Source organism: Pholis gunnellus, assembly GCF_910591455.1.
Source record: "Pholis gunnellus genome assembly, chromosome: 17".
NCBI lineage: Eukaryota > Metazoa > Chordata > Actinopteri > Perciformes > Pholidae > Pholis > Pholis gunnellus.
In genome coordinates this window covers 21,874,456-21,894,229 of record NC_136544.1, presented here as the reverse complement: position 1 = coordinate 21,894,229, position 19,774 = coordinate 21,874,456, and the positions used below count along the sequence as shown (strand labels likewise).

General features: G+C 47.7%; 3 protein-coding genes across 6 annotated transcripts; 1 reads left to right on the top strand and 2 right to left on the bottom strand.

Moving 5' to 3' along the window:
• Window positions 1-1,213: 1,213 nt before the first annotated feature.
• On the bottom strand, window positions 1,214-1,597 carry LOC306709608 (histone H2A-like; the record flags this gene model as incomplete). Its single annotated transcript, XM_079177819.1, has 1 exon — window positions 1,214-1,597. The coding sequence occupies one exon, from the start codon at window positions 1,595-1,597 to the stop codon at window positions 1,214-1,216; it is 384 nt and encodes a 127-aa protein (XP_079033945.1).
• Window positions 1,598-2,611: 1,014 nt separating this feature from the next.
• Window positions 2,612-4,423, bottom strand: LOC306709602 (uncharacterized protein). Its single transcript, XM_079177812.1, has 2 exons — window positions 4,397-4,423; window positions 2,612-4,208 (listed from the first exon to the last, which is right to left on the bottom strand). Exon 2 carries the CDS (start codon window positions 4,164-4,166, stop codon window positions 3,276-3,278), a length of 891 nt encoding a protein of 296 aa, XP_079033938.1. The 5' UTR covers window positions 4,167-4,208; window positions 4,397-4,423; the 3' UTR covers window positions 2,612-3,275.
• Window positions 4,424-5,177: 754 nt separating this feature from the next.
• On the top strand, window positions 5,178-19,753 carry med15 (mediator complex subunit 15). Of its 4 annotated transcripts, none has more exons than XM_079177796.1 (18): window positions 5,178-5,319; window positions 8,505-8,592; window positions 8,673-8,724; window positions 9,475-9,498; window positions 9,666-9,830; window positions 10,000-10,310; window positions 10,451-10,843; window positions 11,000-11,104; window positions 13,201-13,356; window positions 13,614-13,732; window positions 13,856-13,983; window positions 14,735-14,869; window positions 15,597-15,660; window positions 15,756-15,822; window positions 15,970-16,127; window positions 16,396-16,562; window positions 18,950-19,048; window positions 19,230-19,753. In XM_079177796.1, exons 1-18 carry the CDS (start codon window positions 5,252-5,254, stop codon window positions 19,364-19,366), a joined length of 2,436 nt encoding a protein of 811 aa, XP_079033922.1. In that variant the 5' UTR covers window positions 5,178-5,251; the 3' UTR covers window positions 19,367-19,753. The 4 variants fall into 4 exon arrangements, with proteins under 4 accessions (XP_079033922.1, XP_079033921.1, XP_079033920.1 ...); XM_079177795.1 differs by having other exon boundaries at window positions 9,997-10,310; window positions 11,003-11,104; XM_079177794.1 differs by having other exon boundaries at window positions 9,997-10,310.
• The last annotated feature ends 21 nt before the right edge of the window (window positions 19,754-19,774 follow it).

The following is a 19,774-nucleotide window of genomic DNA, read 5'->3' as shown; positions in this document are numbered from 1 at the left end:
TTATACTTCTGGTTTTCCATATTTAGAAACATGATGCTGATGATGAGCTGGTGAAGTTCTCTGTTTGACGGACATCTTCTCATCAAACATCACAGATTATAGTTCACATTGAAGACGAGGCCTTGAAGTGAGGCCCAGACCTGTTGCTCTGTAACGGTCCATCAACAGGTCATGTTGTGTTCCGTCCTCGTTACAATGCATCATGGGACATTTATTCATGGTGACATAGCAGCTCCATGACACAGTGGCTCTGACAGCGAGTCAGTTCACTGTGATGAGCCACCGGACGTCTGCTGAGAGGTTCTTATCCTTCAATGTTTAATACTTCCTCACACTCACCATTTGTCAAATCTCTATATTTAACAAGTCCACCATGTTTAAAATCATTGATCTTTTTATAGATAGATTTACTTGATAGACTCTTCCAGTCGATGCGTAGGTGTTGATAGTTAGTATAATAACTTGTAGTCAGGACCTCGTCTTTCTCTTCCTCCACATGGAACATCTCCTCACCAGAGAGCCTTTCTGGAGATGGCTGCAGACATTTTTAATAAAGACGACATGTAATTGAGCTCTAGTGCCCCTAACCCTCCGTACTCTACTTTCATACAGCAGTTGTCTTCTGGTCACTCCCTTTGGTTGTGCCCCAGATTAAGCTCACACGATGTTGTGGGTCAACTGATGCTGGACAGTTAAAGCCGCTGTATTTAAAACTCATCTGAGGACGTAAGAGAGGACTGAAGGCGGTAACTCCAGTGGGCGGGGCCACAACGCAGCAGCTTCTTCCCGCCTCTTTTTAAAAACGTAACGTCTCTTATTCCTGATCAGATTTATTTACATGTCCTCTAGTTTAGTTTGTTAAACAAAGGAAAACAATCAACTTAATCTATATAGTTATACACAGTTTAGCAATAATAGCACCTCATGCATGCATGTGTGTATATATATATATATATATATATACATACATATATATACATACACACACACACACACACACACACACACATATACATACACATATATATACATACACACATACATATATATATATCAAATGACCTTCCTACATGTTTTATACTGTTTGGCATTCTGTACATTCATTGAGTTGTTGGTTGATAAGTTATCATTAAGTAAAGGATTTCTTTCTTTAGTTGTAAATGTGTGGCTCTTAAAAGAGCCTTTGTGTTGTTAATCAGCCGGTTGGGGGCGTCTACTTCTTGGCGGCCTTCTCGGTTTTCTTGGGCAGCAGCACCGCCTGGATGTTGGGCAGCACGCCGCCCTGAGCGATGGTCACTCCGCCCAGCAGCTTGTTGAGCTCCTCGTCGTTGCGGACGGCCAGCTGCAGGTGACGGGGGATGATCCTGGTCTTCTTGTTGTCGCGGGCAGCGTTCCCAGCCAGCTCTAGGATCTCAGCGGTTAAATACTCCAGCACCGCCGCCAGGTACACCGGAGCTCCGGCACCGACACGGTGGGCATAGTTACCCTTCCTCAAGTGTCTGTGGACACGGCCGACGGGGAACTGAAGCCCGGCCCGGGAGGACCTGCTCTTCGCCTTCGCTCTGGTCTTACCGGCTCCTTTTCCGCGTCCAGACATCTTTCTATATACGATCGTCGAGTATTATTTAAGAATTACTCAGTACAAGTCAAACCCGCCAGTTTATACGAACCAAGCTGCTCTCTGATTGGCCAGAGTGAGCGTGTCTGTGATCGGCCAATCAGAAGAGAGCTCTGGCACAGCGGTTTCCCGTTGAGCGGTTTCCTTTTGAGACATTCAGCAGCAACACCAGGGTTTCATAATAAAGCGTGACAGATTAAACCGGAAGTTATTTTAATATATTTATTTTCCAATCATATTGTTTTTTTAAAATCCCTTTTTATTCTGTAAATAGCGTTTGTTTATTGTATTGTTTGTTTGTTTACAGGGGAACTAAACTACGTCTCTCAGAAACACGTGAACAAGGGTTAGACACAATGATGTAAACACACACATTTCAAAATAAAATGTGACAGATTAAGCTGTAAATAAATACAACTGTGAATTGAAATACAAGCTGCCATATTTGAATGGTGGCCTTGGCGCTGGAACATTCTCATACAACACAGTTAGTGATCTTTGTGAACAGGCGAGGGAGACTAACAGTATGTGTGTTTTCTTACCCAGGTGTTCGAGGCGAGCAGGTAAGCAAAGTCGAGATGAGGAAGAGGAGCGTGGCAGCAGGGTGGAGGAGGAGGAGGAGGAGGAGCATGGGGGGGAGGAGGGGGGATCATCACTGACAGACAGACAGACAGAATCAGTCAGTATTAGCTTCAAGATGGGAGTGATCATCTGTATTCATAGACAATCTATGGATCCTCACACAGAACTAAGGACTGAAAAATCATCTGATCAAATAAAGGCCTGGAACCTTCTTCTCCTGCACAACAGAGACACGGTCTAGCAGAGTTCAGAGCAACATTACTTATGCATGAATACGATATACTGAGTACAATATATACTACATAACAGACATTACCATTACAAAAGACACTTATTTTACCATAACTGAGTATTTCTTCAGAGGAGTAGTGTTAGTGAAAGAGGACACAGACTAGACTGAACTCAAAATACTTAAAATCAAACAAAGTGTTTATTCATAACAGGAGTATTCTGACGCAGCAGATCAATACGAGCTCGGACCCAGTTCAAACTATCAGTAACAGAAAGAAGAAGGCGCTCTCCAAAGGAGAACTCAAAACGAAATAGTCCTTAAGTGCATTTTGTGATTGGTTGACTATTGGTGGAGGCGGCTCTTGGTTTAAACTTTCTGAGAGCCTCATTGGTGCACAGGACGTCCGTCCTCACCGGCACTCGGATTGCTGCTCCAGCGGTGAGTCTTGTCAGTGTGTGTGTGTGTGCTTAGAGAGTTCATCCTAATGCCAAGGTCGCCTAACTGCTTCTTAGTCGATGTTATTTTGTACCGTTACAGTCCGGGGAGTACCTGGTTCCTGTTTGGTATTAGATAACGAGGGGCCTCTGCAGCCTCACTCTGTGACTTACACTTAAAGACATATTATTGATTACTGCACATAGCATATGGTTTAAGCTTCACTAAATGTGTTTACGAATATATAGAAGTGTTTACAAATATATAGCATATTTGTTTAAGCTTATTCTTAATGTGTTTACAGTAGTATACTTTTATTGTAACACACGTTGATGTCACGTAGGAATGAGACGCTCCAGGGTGTTAGCGGTCACGTTCTTCTGGTCTTCAGACCCGTCAGCCTCGCTCTCATTGGATGTTAAAGGAGCCTCTTTGATCGACCAGCCTCTGCAGGTTCTGACTGACGTCTCTGAAGTACTGCTGGATCTCAACCTTCTGTCTGCCATAGCTTTGATCATAATAAGCCTCGTAATATGTCTCGATGGGGAGAGGGAGTGGGATGCTCATAGAGCGAGGTGTAGGTTTCTGAGGGCGGCGTGGGGCCACCCAGCTCTTTGTCCGGATCATCTCTTTGTGCTTCGTGAACAGCGTCTCCAGGTCGCTCTGGTAGGTTGAAAGGAGACTCTCTACGGGGTCGCAGGTCCGAATCCCTCCGAGTCTCACCAGGTGAATCAGCATCTGGACGTGGACGGCTGCCCCGTTCACCCAGGCCTTCAGAGCCGAGGACGACATGTGCCCGTCCCTCACCATGGAGTTCTTCAGCTTGGTGAGGGCGGCGCTCAGCAGGGACTCGATCCGCCGGATGTCGCGGGTCAGCTCGTTGTTGTCGTGAAGGTGCATCACGCATCTCTTCAGGCACTCGTCGATCTGATCCCAGACCTCCAAGGCCTTCTCATCGGCGAACACGCTTCGCAGAGCGTCCTTCGTGCTCTCCTCGGCTGGACTGAAGGAAACGATGTCGATGAAGATGGCGAAGGCCAGCACTCCGAGTCCGGCCAGCTCAGGAGCTAGTGTTAAGCCGGCCAGCTTCTCCGCCAGACTCTTGATCCAGTCCACGGCACAGTCGCCTGCCTCCATCTTCCTCGTCTCGTAGTGTCGTCTCAGACCTTCTGAAGCAGAAAGACCGGTGAACTTCACAATGCTCTTGTTGACGGTCAGATCTGGACCCTCTGGTATTTCCTTCCTGTAAACGTTCAGTATTCTCTCCTCCTCCGCCTCGGAAACCACAGTGTTACCCATCGCCTTGTTCTCAGAGAATTAACTAGATGTTGTGGACAAACACTGCAACAAACAAAAACAACACACAGTGAACATTTTCCTCCAAATATAATCATAAAAACAAACAAACAAGAGTGCGTCACTTGTTTTACTGGACTCTTGTTCGTTTGTTTACCATATTGTATTGCACTGTGGCACCTTAATAACATGCAAAGTACACATTTTAATCATTGAAAGATGTAAACGTGTACCTTTCAGGTCCAGACGTGAGCTCAGGTCCAGTCTGATGAACAGTCTGAGTCCAGAGTCCACCCTCAGCTGCTGCAGCGTTAAAGAGACAAACACAACAACATAATATTCCATATTATTATGAAGTGAGCCATTCTGTACTGTGAGTACTTTTACTTTTGGTATTTGAAGTTTATTTAATATATATATATATACTGTATATATTTAATATTTGAACTACAGAGCTGAGAGAAGAGAAGGCTGATGTCATGACATCATGTGATGAACTTCCTCTTTAAGTCCGCTGTGATTGGCTGACACGTGACCAGTCCACAGTGATGGAAAGTTACTGAGTACATTTACTAAAGTACTATACTGAAGTACAAAGTTGAGGTACTTGTACTTGAGTCTTTTCTTTTCATGCTACTTTTTATTTCTCCTCCACTACATATCTGCAGTAAATATTGTACTTTTCACAGTACTACAACTCAGAGTACTGTACTACTGCGCTATATTACTTCATAACTGACAGCTTATAAAAGTATTTAGCTAATAATCATGTAAAGATACTTCATTATTTTACTGTAGTAGTACTTTTATTGTAACACAGTGTTTTCACAGTGTGGTAGTAGTACCTTTATTGTAACAGAGTATTTCACAGCGTAGTATTCGTACTTTTACTGTCTCCCAGTATTTCACAGTGTTTCTGTGAACTAGTACTAGTATTAGTACTACTTCCGTCCAGCACGCGGCGGTACCGAGTTTTATCAGAAAACATAGTGGCCGCCATTTTGCTCAGACCGGAAGGAGGAAGAGCAGAGAAAACATTAAACTCTTCAAGTAAAAAGCTCATAAATAATAAATAAACTGTTCCTGTGATGGAGGTCCCCGGACCGGACAGCGACTGGAGGAGCCCGCAGTTCAGACAGAAGGTCGTCGCTCAGATGTGAGATATTATTTTCATGTGTTTTGTTTTTGGTTAAAAAAAAATCACTGTTAACTGTTTCTGATGAGTTAGCTCAAGGAGCTGAGCTAGGCTAACGTTAGCCTAAGGAGCTAAGCTAACGTTAGCTCCACAGGAAAGCACGTCACATCCAACCCGTGCTTTATAAAACCGTTAAATGAAAACAAACTCGTCAAAAAGACGAACTGAACACAAGTCTACAAACCCGGAGAACGTTCGCGTCCAAGATTCGAGTCCACTTGATAATTCAGCGTAAACATTATTAATAAAGTAATCGTTATAACTGTGTTTTATTATTAGCATGTTAGCTGCTAACGATAAGTTAGTTCATTCAGAGTTTAACTCTTTATGTTACAGATGAGTTGATGTTTCTCATGACGTCAAACATACTACGTGATATTTCTTTATATACATATGATGAACACGTGTGTGTGTGTATATATATATATATATATATATATATCCTTATATTACTATCAGAGAAGTCTTAAAGAAACACATTTTAGAAGCTAATAACTGATATGTGTTTAGGAATCAACTCCCTCCATCAATAGCAGTGTTTATTAACTGAATATATTATTAATATCCAGTAAAATAACACGAGAACAAAGAAAGATGCATGAAGGAAAATTAATTCTAAGGATTTAAAAACTGTTAATACTTATTATATATTACACAACATTTGGTGTAAACACGTTAAACTCATCCGGTTGTTGTTAACAGCAGGATTCTCTTCACACAGCAGCAGTTCTATCTCTTCACTCTCTGTGCTCAGTGTGTGACGTCATGTGAAACCTTCACTGCTGTGAACATGAACAACACGTTTCATCACAATGTGTGTGTTGTGTGTTCTCCTCTTCATCACTATGATGCTGTAACTCAGAGGTGATGAAGGTCACCCAGCGATGTCCAGTAGTCTCAGTGAGAGCAGCAGCTGGTGCTCGTTGTGACGCGTCGCTGTTGTCGTCTCTCCTTTAACACAACTCGTGTGTTCTTCTGGTGACGGTGCGTCTTGAGGCTCATACGTGACGTCATTGGTTGATCCTAAAGGTGCGTTCACACCAAACGAGACGTGAACGCGCCTTGAGGACGTTCCTCAGACCGACGTCTTCACAACACCAACCTGCAGTGTGTCTCCACTTCTCTGTAGCACCAGTTAGCTTGTCTCTGTAGCATCAGTTAGCTTGTCTCTGTAGCATCTGTTAGCTTGTCTCTGTAGCATCTGTTAGCTTGTCTCTGTAGCATCTGTTAGCTTGTCTCTGTAGCATCTGTTAGCTTGTCTCTGTAGCATCAGTTAGCTTGTCTCTGTAGCATCTGTTAGCTTGTCTCTGTAGCATCTGTTAGCTCGTCTCTGTAGCATCTGTTAGCTCGTCTCTGTAGCATCTGTTAGCTTGTCTCTGTAGCATCTGTTAGCTTGTGTTGCTTTAGTTTCTCTAAACTTCTCCCACGCGCTGCATCAATGTAGTCTGCTGAAGTCTCCGTTGATGCAATACTGTTTATGTCACATTCATTTGTGTCATCAATGAGTGAATGCGTTAGCGCGATAATAACGCGTTAACTTGCCCAGCACTAATGTATATATACTGGTGGTCGGTTCGGATCACTTGTGAACCGCAGATCATCACAGTGTGTAATAAAGTGTTGCTGCTGCTGTTGCTTTTTCAGTAACACGTGTCTGAACATCGCTGCAGAGCGTCAGTGAGCAGATATAAACAGCAGTGAGTTCAGTGAACGGAGCCGGTTAGGAGCCTTTAACGGTGACGTCACGGAGAGCAGAGGAGCTGCAGAAGCTCCAACGTCATTAAAGTCTCAAGTTTAGGAGCATTTTGTCTTCCCTGTAACTTCTAATGACGGGATGGACAAAACCGTTACGGTGTGTAGGCGTCGTTTAAAGAGAAAGACACACGACAACGGCAATACATCGGACACGTCCACACGTGTGTCAGCAACGGGAGACAAGCCACGACGACAAGGTGTCATCGCGGCATTTAACAAACAGACCGGGCTGAAGCTATCACAGCATCTACTCAGGTCTGTATCGCTGCAGACATGAGGACATTGTGGAAAACAAAGGGTTTCTAAATCTGGTTAAAGTGCTGCAGGGCAACGAAGAGCTACGTGACTGTGACCGCTCACTGCATCACTGCGGAGAGTCATAGTCCGGTGCTGTAGACACGCCCCCTCTGAGAGTCACAGACATGTGCTGTAGACACGCCCCCTCTGAGAGTCACAGACAGGTGCTGTAGACACGCCCCCTCTGAGAGTCACAGACAGGTGCTGTAGACACGCCCCCTCTGAGAGAGTCACACAGACAGGTGCTGTAGACACGCCCCCTCTGAGAGTCACAGACAGGTGCTGTAGACACGCCCCCTCTGAGAGTCACAGACAGGTGCTGTAGACACGCCCCCTCTGTGAGAGTCACAGACAGGCGCTGTAGACACGCCCCCTCTGAGAGAGTCACACAGACAGGTGCTGTAGACACGCCCCCTCTGAGAGAGTCACACAGACACACACCTGGTGCAGGTGCTGACAGAAGCAGCAGAGTGAAGCTAGAAGGCTCCACAGTAACATCAGCACAGAGAGGTGGACCCTCTCCACAGACGATGGAGAGATTCTCATCTTCTTCAACAATGTTTAAAGTTGTAGACGTGTCACAGTGATGTAAACATTGTTGTGTATTTGAATGACTAACCTGACAGGAAGTAAACATCGACCCAAGTTGCTGCCTCACAGTTCAGTTCAGTGTGAACAGTGGAAGCTCCGGTCTGCTCTGAAGAGGGTCTCAACAGACCTCATGGTGCACTGAAACTTAACACAAATGAGTTTTTTATATATATATATATATATATATATATATATATATATATATATATATATATATATATATGTTATTTGTTTCAAATTGGACATCTTCAATATATTTGTTTTCATGTGAGACTTTACCAAAGTTATTTGCTTTAAGTGTTCTTGAAGTTCTTTAATAAATGGAAAGCAGTTATATTTGACTCCTCCCCTTTTCTTTACTGATCCGACAAATGATCCGAACCGTGAGGTTGTGATCCGTTGCACCCCTAAAATATATATATATAATATATATTGTATATATATCTATAACCTCGTGACTGTGCTGAAGTGTTGGTCAGCGTGTTGATCGTGTGTTCTCTCAGTGAAGAGGCGATGAGGAAGGCAGGAACCGCACACACCAAGTCCAGCAACGACATGGAGAACCACGTTTACGTCAAAGCCAAATCCAGAGTGAGTACGAGACGATACACGGAGACGCAGATCTGTTCCCCGTGGTGTTAACGTGTCGTAACGGATGTCGTTCTCCTCAGGAGGAGTACCTGTCTCTGGTGGCGAGGCTGATCATTCACTTCAGAGACATCCGTGAGTATCACACCTCAGCGTGTGCTGGACTGTCTTTAGTGCAGAAACACACTTATGGTGACATCATCATTAAAAAGAAGAAAACAAGTTTCATTTCTTTGATCATTTATTTTACAAAAATTGGAAAACAATACAATCTAAATATCCAACATGTTTCAAAGTGTCTACGAGTGTTACAATGTTTCTACTTATAAATATTAAACTGTTGACATGTTTCAGCCTCCCCTCCTCCTCCCCTTCTCTCTCCTCCTCTCTCCTCCTCCCCTCCTCCTCTTCCTCCTCCTCCTCCCCTCCTCCCTCTCCTCCTCCCCTCTTCTCTCCTCTCCTCTTCCTCCTCCTCTTCCTCCTCCTCCTCCTCTCCTCTTCCTCCTCCTCCTCTCTCCTCCTCCCCTCCTCCTCTTCCTCCTCCTCCTCCCCTCCTCCCTCTCCTCCTCCTCCTCCCCTCTTCTCTCCTCCTCCTCCTCCTCCTCCTCCTCCTCCTCCTCCTCCTCCTCCTCCTCCTCCTCTTCTTCTTCTCTCTCCTCCTCTCCTCTCCTCTTCCTCTTCCTCCTCCTCCTCTTCTCTCTCCTCTCCTCTTCCTCCTCCTCCTCCTCCTCCTCCTCCTCCTCCTCCTCCTCCTCCTCCTCCCCTCCTCCGGTGATGAACGGTGTGGTGTTGGGGTTCAGAGGGTTTTAACGCACTAATAGAGTTCTTGGTGTCACAGAGGAATCAGACTGCGGTTCTGACTCGTAACTTGTTTCTCATTGACAGACAAGAAGACTCTCGGAGGACCAGGTGAGTGGACTTAGTCTCTGTCTGGGTCCGGGTCTCTTTCTCTAGTGGTTTTTCTCTGCTGGTTCTGTCCTCTGCTGGTTCTGTCGCTAGCAGACTCGCGGTGTTCACGGTTTCTGCCGTGCATGTCGGAGCTGCGTAACATGATCTGTTGTCTACCTTTCCGTTAGATCCCATGAATGCCCTGACTAACCTGACCGGGGTCGGAGGGGGCCCCGGCGTCATTGGCATGGGGCCCCGGCCCACGGGTGCTCCAGTGGGTGGCATGGGGGCCATGGGGCAGATGCAGATAGGCCAGCATGCCATGGCAGGGGTGGCTGGAAACCCACAAGCCAGTGAGTGTGTTTCCTTGTCGTGGTGGTCGGCTGCAAGCCTCTAAACTGTTCTTACCTTTCGGTCTCCGCTTTGCACGTTGTGTTTGAGACTCCAGACCTGTCCTCACACTGGTTCTTAGCTGTGGACCGGGTCTTGTCCTTCATCTCCCTTTCGCTCCCTCTGCAGTAGGGGGTCCGGGGCAGATGCCGATGCAGCAGCTGGTGCAGGCGCAGCAACAGCAGCAGCAGTCCATCCAGTTCCAGCAGTTCCAGCAGGCCCAGCAGGCCCAGCAGCAGAACGCCATGCAGCAGCAGCAGCAGCAGCAGCAGCAGCAGAACGCCATCCAGCAGCAGTTCCAGGTGCAGCAGCAGCAGCTGAGGGTGCAGCAGATGCAGCAGCAACAACAACAGCAGCACCACCAGAACCAGCAACTTCAGCAACAGCACCAGAACCAGCAGCAGCAGCAGCAGCAGGCCCAGAACCAGCAGCAGCAGAACCAGGTATGAAGCATTACACGGTGACACCTCAATGGGTGCTGAACATCTTAACGTGTGATTATCTTCACATCATCTTAGCTTCACTGTTAAGTTGGTACTAGTTTTGTATCTCCTGACACCTTTGCTTCACATACTGTGTGCAGATGCACCAGACCAGGATTCAGCAGCAGCAGCAGCAGCAGATGGTGCAGCTGCAACTCCAGCAGCAGCACGCTCAGGCTCAAGCCCAAGCCCAAGCACAGGCCCAGGCCCAAGCCCAAGCACAGGCTCAAGCCCAAGCCCAAGCACAGGCCCAGGCTCAGGCTCAGGCTCAAGCCCAAGCTCAGGCCCAGGCCCAATCCATCCAGCACATGGTTCAGCAGCAGCAGCAGCAGGTCCAGGCTCAGCCTCAGCCGGGTCAGATGCCTCCACACCCTCAGCAGCAGCAGCCTGGCATGGCGCCTCCGTCTCTTGCCGGACAAATGACGTCTGCTCAGCACGTCCCCATCAACTCGCTCAGTCAGCAGCAGCACCAGCTCAAGATCCAGGCCTTCCAGGTGAGACTGAGTCAGAGCGACTATTCTTCTATGCTGCTTATTATAATCATTCACTCGTTACTCACTGCAGCTGATAAACCAGGGTTCCAGTAGTCTTGCTTAAACCCCAAACCCTGCCTCTGCTTGCATGCTTTGCCTTGTGTTTGTGTGTGAAAGCAGGCCCGTGCAGCCTTGCAGCAGCAGCAGCAGGCCCAGCAAGCCGCAGCTCAGGCGCAGCATAACGCAGCTGCTGCAGCCGCCGCCGCCGCTGGACCTGGACAGGTGAGACTGCAGCCAGGTGCTTTATGTGTCATAAGGACCCACTGAGGGGTTTAAAACTCAACGAGATCCTAAAGGTCTAGAGCTTCGACATCCCTCCCTGTCTTCCCTCATTTGTATCACCACGTGGACCATGTTCACAGGTTCTCAAGCTGAAGGAGGAGGCCTTTCGGGCTCGGCTGGCTCGGGGGTCTTTAGCAAATGCAGACGGGTACCAACCAGTTGGTCACAAGGGCTGCAGCTGTGGGGGGTTGCCAAACCAAAAACCCAGGTGTGGGAGGAGTTTGGGGAGAGTGTGGAGAAGGACTTTCATTGGGCCTCAAGGAAGTTCTGACGAACCGTTGGAGAACCCAGAAAGGGAAAGCAGGACTCGGCTCAGGCTGCTGTGATCAGCAGGGAACGGCAAACCCTTACTGGGGATATTGCCGAGTGGTGGAAAGAACACTTTGAGGAACTCCTGAACACAACCAACACATCCTCCGTGGAGGAAGCAGAGTTTGAAGACTTGGGGGGGAGACCCATCCATGCCAGGGGTGCATGAGATTAGCCCTGAGATGCTGAAAGCTCTGGACACTGTTGGGTTGTCTTGGCTCTTCGGTGTCGCATGGAGGTCCGGGACAGTGCCTGTAGAGAGGAAAGACCGGGGTGGTGGTTCACATTTTGTGTGCACCGATTATCGAGGTATCACACTGCTCATCCTCCCCAAAAAGTTGAATCCAGGGTGCTGGAAAGGAGGCTCCGGCTGATTGTCAAACTTTAGATCCAGGAGGAGCTCCAGGTGATGACGTTCAGAACTCTGCTTTCAGTGTCGACGGGGAAACAGAGTTTTAGTCTTCTGACGTCAGAGTATGAGGCGCCGTGGCCCACTGGCTGTAACCGTCTAACAGGACTCTACATGTTCACACGGAAACATACAGTTCCTCTCCCGCTAGATACAACAGGTATTCAAGGACAAGAGGTCCAGAACATTACAATAACATCTAACTTGCACTAAATAGTGCTCTATATATATATATCTATATATATATATCTATATATATATATTCAAGAAGTCTAGTAGTAGTAGCATCTCTGTGTCAACAACTGTCAAATCAAATAAAGAAATAATATATTTTAACAATTATTATTCTCAGTTTTCTAATTTAACTGGATGATTATAAATAATACATAGACATACATAAAATAAAGTTCTCACTTCAAGTAAAATGTCTGCATTAAAGAATAATCTTATGCATCTTAAAATGAAGTAATTCATTTTAATTTCATTGAATTGTTCTGCAGCTTTAAATTCATTCATTCAGGTTGAAGTGATGTCATCAAAAAACACATTATTCTATTCTTCTCTTCTAACAAGAGAAACCAGTGAGCATGGACTGTGTGGTTATTAAACCAGCTCTAGTCTCTCTGTTCATTGTTGAACGGTGAATGAATGTGTTAGATTCTGATCATTTTGGGCTCTTAGGTTTATTTTCTTAGCGTCTTCATGTCAGATGTGAGCTGGTACGTTGGCTCCATGTGAGACGTACTGTTTTTAAACTGCCCGTGGTCAGAATTCACCGATACGAGTCTGTCCGTTCTTGGTTAAAGACTTTGGAGGAAGTCTTGTGAATTCACTTTTTGTGTAACTTTCCTCCTGGTCTTCTTACTATGTCCTCGTCTCAGCCCGTGTGTCACGGTGTGTGAACATCTAACTCGAGTCAGGAAACTTGTCAGGATACTCATATTTGATTGGCTAAACTGCATCACGTGACGTGATTTACAACGCATTGGTCGGTGCCGTAAATGCTGGAAAAGCTGCGCCGGTTAAAATAGAAGCGCTCCGTCCTAAATCGGTTTTAGGTCCTGGGTCCGGACCGCGGTCCGCCAATTAGTGACCCCTGATATAGAAGAACAGCGACGTCACTACGGAGTTCACTGCTTCATGATCCTACTACCTCCTGCTACATTTATACATCAGACTCACCATCGGAGAGGTCTTGGGGCATCTGGGTGAGGGTTGGGTTTGTGATGGTTAGTGGCTATCGGGGTCCTCACAAGTGTAGAAAGACAAATATGTGTATGTCTGTCTGCTCACTTGTCCTGTTGTGTGTCCTCTGAAGTTGGTCCGTCCTGGGATGCAGATTCCACCCCGGATGCCTCGAGCCCTGAACCCCTCCATCCCTCCTCAAAACACTGCTGCTGCAGCGGCAGCTGCTGCCGCTGCAGCAGCCGCTGCTGCTGCCGCTGCAGCGTCAGGACAATCGCTAACACAGCAGGTATTTATCCCCAGTATGAGTATTTGGGTCGTCTTAACAATGGGTCGTCTTAACAATGGGTCGTCTTAACAATGGGTCATCTTAACAATGGGTTGTCTTAGCAGTTGGGTCAGGTCAGGTCGTCTTAAAGGGTCAGGTCGGGTCGTCTTAGCGGTTGGTCGTCTTAACAATAATCGTCAATAATAAAAATTGGCCTGACATGAGTTCTCTGGTCACTGACAAACCTTTTCTTCTTGCCCAATCACTTTCCTCCGCAGGCACAGCAGCATCAAATGATGTCATCGCCCTCACCTGGGCAGGTGCAAACGCCGCTGTCGATGCCTCCCCCTCCTCAGCCGTCACCTCAACCCCCCACCTCACAGCCCAACTCGGCCAGGTACGAGGTGTCCACAGGGGCTCTCACTAAGACCTCCTGACCTGATTTAAAGGTTCTGCCTTTTGTTTACCCGTTGCCATGGTGATGTACCATGCTGGTTTCTAACGTGCTTCCCGTCTCCAGCTCCGGTCCCACTCCGTCACCAGGAGGTTTCCAGCCCAGCCCGTCCCCTCAGCCCTCACACAGCCCCGCCAACGCCCGGACCCCCCTCAACTATGGAGTCCCCTCACCTGGACCGCTCAACACTCCAGGTACACAAACCGGTTCTCCAGGTTCTCCAGGTTCACCAGGTTCACAGAGCTCAGGTCTGTTGGTCCATCTGAGTACTGATGACGAGATAACGGATCAACTGGAACATGGAACATGAAGAATCATCTCTTAGTTTATGATGTGTTTTACCTCCGTCAGCTATTTTAATGAACCCGTCGCTCTGAATTTAATCTTTAGGGAGAGATTTGATGGAATCTGTTCTATTTATTTACAAACTTCTTTTTGTTCTAATGACGGACTTCTGACATTACCTTAAATGTTGGTAATGACACTTTTCAATGTCTCCCTCTTCCATCCTGCCCCCTCCTGTCCTCATCTCCTTCCTGTCCTCTCTTGTCTCCTTCCTGCCCCCTCCTGTCCTCATCTCCTTCCTGTCCTCGCTTGTCTCCTTCCTGCCCCCTCCTGTCCACTTTTGTCTCCTTCCTGTCCTCTCTCGTCTCCTTCCTGCCCCCTCCTGTCCACTTTTGTCTCCTTCCTGTCCTCTCTTGTCTCCTTCCTGCCCCTTCCTGTCCTCTCTCGTCTCCTTCCTGCCCCCTCCTGTCCTCATCTCCTTCCTGTCCTCTCTTGTCTCCTCCCTGTCCTCTCTTGTCTCCTCCCTGTCCTCTCTTGTCTCCTTCCTGTCCTCTCTTGTCTCCTTCCTGCCCCCTCTTGTCTCCTTCCTGTCCTCTCTTGTCTCCTTCCTGCCCCCTCCTGTCCTCTCTTGTCTCCTCCCTGTCTCCTCCTGTCCTACAGGTAACCCTGGCTCAGTAATGAGTCCAGCTGGACCCACGTCTCTAGAGGACCAGCAGTACATGGAGAAACTCAAACAGCTCTCTAAATACATAGAACCTCTGCGCAGGATGATCAACAAGATCGACAAGAACGAAGGTCAGAGCTCAAACCCATCATCCATTCATCAATGAATCCATTCATCAATGAATCCATTAACCAATGAATCCATTCATCAATGAATCCATTAACCAATGAATCCATTAACCAATGAATCCATTAACCAATGAATCCATTAACCAATGAATCCATTAACCAATGAATCCATTAATCAATTAGTTGATTCACAGAAAATGAATCAGCAGCTGTTTTGATAATTGATTAATCACTTGAGTCATTGGACCAATCTGAACATTTGTTTGAGGAGCGTTGGAGACATTGTTGGTTGGTTGATGGTCCGTCTGATCAATAAGTCTCTTGAGATCCTCTCGTGAGTCTCTGGAGATCCTCTCGTGAGTCTCTGGAGATCCTCTCGTGAGTCTCTGGAGATCCTCTCGTGAGTCTCTTGAGATCCTCTCGTGAGTCTCTGGAGATCCTCTCGTGAGTCTCTGGAGATCCTCTCGTGAGTCTCTTGAGATCCTCTCGTGAGTCTCTGGAGATCCTCTCGTGAGTCTCTGGAGATCCTCTCGTGAGTCTCTGGAGATCCTCTCGTGAGTCTCTGGAGATCCTCTCGTGAGTCTCTTGAGATCCTCTCGTGAGTCTCTTGAGATCCTCTCGTGAGTCTCTGGAGATCCTCTCGTGAGTCTCTGGAGATCCTCTCGTGAGTCTCTGGAGATCCTCTCGTGACGTGGTGAATGCTTTCATATGAAGTTGTTTGTGTTGACAGACAGGAAGAAGGACCTGAGTAAGATGAAGAGTCTTCTGAACATCCTGACGGATCCAAACACCAGGTACATGTCCTCGTCAATAACTCCATAAGAGGACATCACTCTGTCCCCTCTAACCCCTCTGTGTCCTCTGTGTCCTCTCTGTCCCGTGTGTCCAGGTGTCCCCTGAAGACGCTCCAGAAGTGTGAGATCGCTCTGGAGAAGCTGAAGAACGACATGGCCGTGGTGAGAACCTCTTTCTCTCTAACGGGGTGAACTGCTGTTTATTAGAGGCTCAGATCAGAGGTTTGGGAGGTCTGGATGGATGAAATCACAGGTTGCTATGGTGACGGTCCGGTTGTGAGGTAACGGTGCCCCCCATGCGGTTTTCAGCCCACCCCCCCTCCCCCCCAGGTGTCCTCCAAGCAGCAGTACCTGTGTCAGCCGCTGCTGGACGCCGTCATGGCCAACATCCGGTCCCCGGTCTTCAACCACTCCCTGTACCGGACCTTCGCCCCCGCCATGACCGCCATCCACGGACCCCCCATCACGTGAGTCCAGAACCTCCAGAGACCCCATGAGGACCAGGTCTCTTTAATAAGTCTTATTTGGTGGACTGAGTCTTTAAAAGGAGACCTGATGCTATTAAATATTATGGACCAGAATTTAAACTCGTATGAGGCGACCTCTGAGGACCCAGAGGGGACCAGGTCTTTAGATGATCTGGGTTTATTAGCTTTTGATCCAGAAAGAGTTCAGTGTCCTCAGAGGTTCACGCCCATGAAACAGGAAGTGATCTGTTGTGGTTCTGGTTCTCAGGGGGCCCAACGTCTCTGGGAGGAAGAGGAAGCACGAGGAAGACGAGCGGCAGACCATCCCCAACATCCTGCAGGGAGAGGTGGCCCGCCTCGACGTCAAGTTCCTCGTGAACCTGGACCCGTCATTCTGCAGCAACAACGGCACCGTGCACCTGGTCTGCAAACTGGGTACAGACCAGAACCAGCACACAGTAGAACTAGTAGACCTTCAGAACCAGCACACACACACACACCAGTAGACCACTAGAACCAGAACACACGATAGACCACTAGAACCAGAACACACGATAGACCACTAGAACCAGATCACACGTTAGACCACTAGAACCAGATCACACGTTAGACCACTAGAACCAGAACACACGATAGACCACTAGAACCAGAACACACGATAGACCACTAGAACCAGATCACACGTTAGACCACTAGAACCAGAACACACGATAGACCACTAGAACCAGAACACACGATAGACCACTAGAACCAGAACACACGATAGACCAATAGAACCAGGATAGACCGCTAGAACCAGATCACACGATAGACCACTAGAACCAGGACACACGATAGACCACTAGAACCAGGACACACGATAGACCACTAGAACCAGATCACACGGTAGACCACTAGAACCAGAACACACGGTAGACCACTAGAACCAGATCACACGGTAGACCACTAGAACCAGAACACACGGTAGACCACTAGAACCAGAACACACGATAGACCACTAGAACCAGAACACACGATAGACCACTAGAACCAGATCACACGGTAGACCACTAGAACCAGATCACACGATAGACCACTAGAACCAGAACACACGATAGACCACTAGAACCAGAACACACGATAGACCACTAGAACCAGAACACACGATAGACCACTAGAACCAGAACACACGATAGACCACTAGAACCAGATCACACGGTAGACCACTAGAACCAGAACACACGGTAGACCACTAGAACCAGAACACACGATAGACCACTAGAACCAGAACACACGATAGACCACTAGAACCAGATCACACGATAGACCACTAGAACCAGAACACACGGTAGACCACTAGAACCAGAACACACGGTAGACCACTAGAACCAGAACACACGGTAGACCACTAGAACCAGATCACACGGTAGACCACTAGAACCAGAACACACGGTAGACCACTAGAACCAGAACACACGATAGACCACTAGAACCAGAACACACGGTAGACCACTAGAACCAGAACACACGGTAGACCACTAGAACCAGAACACACGATAGACCACTAGAACCAGAACACACGATAGACCACTAGAACCAGATCACATGGTAGACCACTAGAACCAGAACACACGATAGACCACTAGAACCAGGACACACGGTAGACCACTAGAACCAGATCACACGGTAGACCACTAGAACCAGAACACACGATAGACCACTAGAACCAGAACACACGGTAGACCACTAGAACCAGGATAGACCACTAGAACCAGAACACACGATAGACCACTAGAACCAGGATAGACCACTAGAACCAGGATAGACCGCTAGAACCAGATCACACGATAGACCACTAGAACCAGGACACACGATAGACCACTAGAACCAGAACACACGATAGACCACTAGAACCAGGATAGACCGCTAGAACCAGATCACACGATAGACCACTAGAACCAGGATAGACCACTAGAACCAGGATAGACCACTAGAACCAGAACACACGATAGACCACTAGAACCAGGATAGACCGCTAGAACCAGATCACACGATAGACCACTAGAACCAGGACACACGATAGACCACTAGAACCAGGACACACGATAGACCACTAGAACCAGGACACACGATAGACCACTAGAACCACGATAGACCACTAGAACCAGAACACACGATAGACCACTAGAACCAGAACACACGGTAGACCACTAGAACCAGAACACACGATAGACCACTAGAACCAGAACACACGATAGACCACTAGAACCAGAACACACGATAGACCACTAGAACCAGAACACACGGTAGACCACTAGAACCAGAACACACGGTAGACCACTAGAACCAGAACACACGGTAGACCACTAGAACCAGGACACACGATAGACCACTAGAACCAGGACACACGATAGACCACTAGAACCAGAACACACGGTAGACCACTAGAACCAGGACACACGGTAGACCACTAGAACCAGAACACACGATAGACCACTAGAACCAGAACACACGATAGACCACTAGAACCAGAACACACGGTAGACCACTAGAACCAGGACACACGATAGACCACTAGAACCAGAACACACGGTAGACCACTAGAACCAGGACACACGATAGACCACTAGAACCAGAACACACGGTAGACCACTAGAACCAGGACACACGATAGACCACTAGAACCAGAACACACGGTAGACCACTAGAACCAGGACACACGATAGACCACTAGAACCAGAACACACGGTAGACCACTACAACCAGAACACACGGTAGACCACTAGAACAGTGAAGACTCTGATACCATCAGGATGTTCTGATCCGGTTCTGTTTGTTCTCAGATGATAAGAACCTTCCCAGTGTTCCTCCTCTACAGCTCAGTGTTCCTGCTGATTATCCAGACCAGAGTCCATACTGGGCCGATGACGGGGACCAGTACGGTGAGACCACCTTCATCAAACACTTGAGATTAAGAACCAGAAACCAGAACCACGTGGTGAACTTCTCTAGATTGTCCGGAGTGTTTTATCAAACCGGTTCACTGGCAGGAAGTCCGTTACTAATGAATGTTTGTTGGTCACATGACCCGGTGACGATCACATGACCCGTCTGCTCCACCAGGTGCGAACGGCTTCCTGCAGACGGTCCACAGGAACATGACGTCCAAACTGCTGCAGCTTCCTGACAAACACTCGGTGACGGAGCTGCTCAACACCTGGGCCCAGAGCGTCCGCCAGGCCTGTCTGTCAGCCGCCTGAAGCCCCGCCCACCACTGGACCCCACCCGTCAACAACAACAACAACACCCGTCAACAACAACAACACCCGTCAGTGACTCCACCCGTCAACTTGTTGAACCTGGTCATAAATGACAAGCAGCTTTTCCCCACGCTCACCTTAGTCCCTGAAGGCCCCATCAGGTGAGGACGTATTCAGGCGGACATTACTCCTGATGCATTCTGGGTAAAGCCAGAGAGCAGATTTTAGCAGCTTGTATATAAACTGAAGGGGGAAAGCCTGACAGTCTGTCCCGATATATATCCTGCTCCTGAATGCAACACACGGCTTGTTTTAGAATGACTTTCTGTTTGAGACGTACTTTCCGTTTTGTACCACAGAGGAGCGCTGGTGTAAAGAAAACTCTAACGTTGCTTCTTAAAGTGAAAA